General features: G+C 36.4%; 1 protein-coding gene across 1 annotated transcript; it reads right to left on the reverse strand.

Annotated features, from left to right (window-relative positions):
* Positions 1–1680: 1680 nt before the first annotated feature.
* LOC130466955 (uncharacterized) lies at positions 1681–3798 on the reverse strand. Its single transcript, XM_056835490.1, has 3 exons — positions 3544–3798; positions 3093–3393; positions 1681–1820 (listed from the first exon to the last, which is right to left on the reverse strand). Exons 1-2 carry the CDS (start codon positions 3607–3609, stop codon positions 3115–3117), a joined length of 345 nt encoding a protein of 114 aa, XP_056691468.1. The 5' UTR covers positions 3610–3798; the 3' UTR covers positions 1681–1820; positions 3093–3114.
* Positions 3799–4795: the final 997 nt, after the last annotated feature.

Raw genomic sequence — 4795 nt, forward strand, 5'->3', positions numbered from 1 at the left:
CAGTCAAAGGCAAGTACTGGGATGACTCTGCTTAATACAAGTACCACAGAGTCAAGGGCCACGACAACGAAAGTTGATGGTTCCTTAAGAACACGATACAGAATATGATAGAGGACAACAACATTCCCCTGCCCAACGTGCACTAACCAAGAAACAACACCAGCCCTCTGGGAGCCTGCTGCATAACACTCGATCACCTAGAGTGCACAACTATTGACCCCTTGAGCTACATAACACCTCAAAGGGAACCGCTGGCCCAATTACCAGCAAACTATAAATTTAACGACATCTGCGGCGTCTGAGACGACAACTCCGAAGATGTCTACCTTTTCCTAGCTAGGGCCACACGCACAAATTACTTCACCGAAGACTGGCACGCGGTACCCTTTACCTACCATCCTCTGGAAACCAAGGTCAACAACTTGACCCGGTTTGGAAGAGTATACCAACCAGATATTAGCCCGCCACCCACGAGAAATATCTCGGTCCGGCAAAACACCGAACAGACCCGGCCAAACACCATAGCCGGGGTTATCGAAGATCCTTTTCTGTGACAGTTTAAGAAAACTAAGGCAAAATTAACCATCTGGGATCTCATGTGAACCTTGAAAGTGCACGACGACAAAGTAATCAGGTCCCTCGACCTCGTTTCAGTCCCTACGGATATCACTCCGGATTCGCTAGGAAACCAAGTCACTGGAGACTTAGAAGATCGGGCAATAGTCTTTACTGAAAAAGACCTACCCAAAGAAGAAAATGCCCATAACAAAGCGCTTTACTTAGTAGTCGGATGCAAAGGCCAAAACATCCACTACTACAAAATAGGCTTATAGCAACGGCAATAAAAAGTTACCATAGATCAATTAACCGTTGCAATAGGCCTATAGCAACGGTTAAAAAACCGTTACCAATAGGGGGCGTTGCTATAAGTTTATGGCAACAGTTTCCCGGTTTTAGGCAACAATTATGATAAACTGTTGCCATAATTAACTATGGCAACGCTTTTTATAGGCAACACTTTTAACCTAAGGCAACAGTTATTCAACAACTTAAGCCAACATTTACACGTTTAAGGCAACAGTTTTTGCTAACTTAAGGCAACACTTATTAGTTGGTTGTTGGTTGGAGTTTAAAACTAAAGCAACACTTTCTTACACTTATGGTAACACATCTAATTGTACCTATAGCAACATTTTCTATCGAGTTATGGCAACACTTTTAGTTTTAGTTATAGCAACACTTTCAATCGAGCTTATGGTAACGCTTTCAATTAAGCTTATGGCAACACTTTCAATTGAGCTTATGGCAACACTTTCAATTGAGCTTACAGCAACGGTTTCAATTTAGCTTATGGCAACGCTTTAAATTGAGTTTATATGCTTTCAATTTATCTATAGCTACATTCTCAAATGGATTTAGTTATCCATATACCTGTAATACAAAGCTTTCAATTGATCTATAGCTACATTCTCAATGGATTTAGTTATCCATATACCTGTAATACAAAGTTTTCAATTGATCTATAGCTATATTCTCAATGGATTTATTTATCCATATACCTGTAATAAATGTCAACTACATATAATAAGATTTTCATAACAAATAAGTTAAAAATTTGTAAATTCATAAGAATAATAATATCTATTACAATTGTCTGAATGGTTCAAAAAATGTTCTAAAACTACCTCCATTAAAATTAAATAATCCTGCAATAATCCCTATACGTTAGCTTTATTTCTTAAAACCTGTCTAATATTTATGTGCCCTATAAATCTCCACATATTTAAAGTAGCTCATACTTCTTGACTATATGCACCATCCTGCACAACAAACAAATCAAGTATAACATTTTAATAAGAATTCAATATCAATGAATAAAATCCAAATATTTAAGAAAAAATAAGCTCAACATGAATGACAAAAGATAAACCTTAAAAAATGAATGAACTTGTTAACCAAATAAGTTTACAAAGGCAACCTATGATATACAACAAGCTAAGAGTTTTGCAAAACAAAAGAAAAAAGAGGTCAACTTCATGCAGTCCTTAAAACTGGTTCTATATGCCATTTCACAAACACAGTAGGCACCAATCAACAGCCCATATGGCGATAAGCACCTTATGGCATTTATGCTAAAGCACAAAACAGAAGGGACATTCATGGAGTAATTATGGTGAAATCGTCCAAGTACATGGTGAAATTACCAAGTAGGACCATTCAAAGCTCATTCCTTTTTCTGAGTGGGGCAATTGTTTAGTTGGAAAAAAACCCAAGTGATTGCTGCCCCATAAAAAAAGGGCCAAATTTGTTAGCAGTTGAAAGTTATCAGTTTATGACATCCAAACAATTCCCATGGACTCGTCTTTCAACAGATAAAGCCAAAACATAAATGAATAAAAACATATACTTTCTATTCTCAGTTTCATTTACCAACGATTAAGTTAAGTTAACAACATTCTCTTGCTTTTGCTTAGTTGCAATGACCTGATACATCATTCGTATCAACAACTAGCTAGTTTTGTGGTCATATCACATTAATCCGTATCATATTACGGAGTACGTACTCCTTTATATACTTGGCTCAATGTATAGACACGAATTTCAGAAAGTGGTTACAGACTTATCACACTAATCACAGGTTATACATTAATAAACTTTCCCATAACTATATTTCTATACTGAACTCTCATTTTTCCACCATAACTATACGTCTATACTAAACTCTCATTTTAGGGAAAAACATATAATTCATATTAATAATAGGGCCAGTATTGAATACCCAACTCCAAAAATGGATCGATCAAACATATATTATGGACCCCATTGATCTTTGGTCCACCGGATTAGATATATGTACTTGTCAATTTATTGCATGAACATATTGTTGTACACCTTCAATCATTTCATGAACATATATCATGCCTTGATGAATTGATATGATAGCTTTCTAAACCTACTAAGGTTTGATCATTATTGATGTTCTTTGTATTATTTCACAATTTAGCATTCCTGCGTTTTGAAGGCAAAATACTGCGTTGTGGAACAGGTGCACAAAAATACGGAGAAGGAATATTATGAATTAGAAAACATACCAGTAGGTAAGAAACCTATATGCTATGGACCATCTGCAGTGGCTGACACTATAGCTTTTGCAATCATTTGAGGTGTCAAACTAGGATCTTTTTTGCGTAGTTGTGCAATTGACAGAGCTATCACATCAAGAGTAATATTCTCTTGTTGACTTTCAAATTCCCTACGCATTTGTTGTAGTTTTAAGGCCTCTAATTCAAGTTCCTTTGACTTTCTTTGCATTTCAGCAGCTTCTGTAGCAACTTGTGCAGCATGGACTTCCTTTTCTTTTGCTAACTCTTCTTTTTCAGCACTTATATCCTTCTGCACATCAGCAATAACAACAGTTTTAATGTTCTCCATGACTTCCTCTGGTAAAATCAAAGAAGTACTAGTTTTCTTCTCCTTCAGCTACATACGAGTGACACCACGTCCAACTAACAGTTTTGATCCCCGACGTGTATTCCCCATTACTTCAACAAATGAATCCTTACGAGAATCACTGCTTTGTCCATCTTGCAAAGCTTCCAACTTCCTCATTGCTTGCTATATTAAAGAAAATAAGTTGGTTAATTCAATGTGTATGATACAATAGCTAGTTTGTATGTATATTAAAATACAAGAATTGTATAATAATTACTATCTTCTGTTCAGTATCATCATAAGGCCGATCATATGTTTTTCCTTCCTTTCGTCGTCGAGTCTCTTCAAACATCTTTCTTTTTGATGGTGCAACACCATCTTGCCGTAACTAAGAAATGAATTATAAGAAAAACAAAATATATCAGTTTTTCATTACAAAACCATTATAATTAAGCTCAATATGAATTGCATATCGCACCATCTCTTCATGCTTCATGGCGAAAGAAACAGGACCAACTGTGTGCATGTTGTCTAGTTCTCGATGATTTTCTGAATTCTGCAAACTTGTTTTCTAACAAAAGAAAAAACAAATAATGAGCATATCTTGAAACAGGTAATTTTAGAGAATTAGGTTATATTTTGAGTGTTGTATGAGGATATGAGCAGGTGTATTGTAATCATGCACCATGAAGACACTTCATCATATAGTCAAACCTTTCTTTTCTTTAAATTAAAAGATACAAAAACAACTAATGATTTTTTAAGAAGCCAACTATTCACTATTCTGCTCTTTTTTGTTATTTTTTTTTGGGTAAAATAGAGATATTTTATTACCAAAGGGAAGAAAAAAAAACCAACACAACAACCAAACGACGCAAAAGAGACAAAAGCTACGGGAGCACAACCCGCATCCCTAGCAGTAAACAACAATAAAGCAACAGCAACAGGACACAAAATTTAACCAGAAGCCCATCAACACACGCTGAACCAGGAACTAGAGCACTAGCCAGCAGCAAACAAACCGCACTCAGCAGAAACACTAGCTAAACTAAGAAAACAGACTGACTGCACCTAAACACCAGATCAAGGGAGAAAACCAGGAATAAGACAACACAAACAAAACTGAATGCAGACACAACAGAACAACATTTGCAGCCTGCCAAAGCTAGTAGCCTGAAACCAGACCAGCACTACCCAAAAGCCCCTGCAGAAGCAACAGAACTGTGTCCGCAACTAAACGAACAGAAGCAAAACTCAACCAGCAGAGACCAAAATTAAGGCACTAAGCCAGAGAGTTTAGGATAGTGGAGGCATCTGATATAAGTATTGAGTTGAATCTGCTTCAGTAATAGAGATTCATCAG

This window comes from Spinacia oleracea, chromosome 2, assembly GCF_020520425.1.
Source record: "Spinacia oleracea cultivar Varoflay chromosome 2, BTI_SOV_V1, whole genome shotgun sequence".
Classification (NCBI taxonomy): Eukaryota; Viridiplantae; Streptophyta; class Magnoliopsida; order Caryophyllales; family Amaranthaceae; genus Spinacia; species Spinacia oleracea.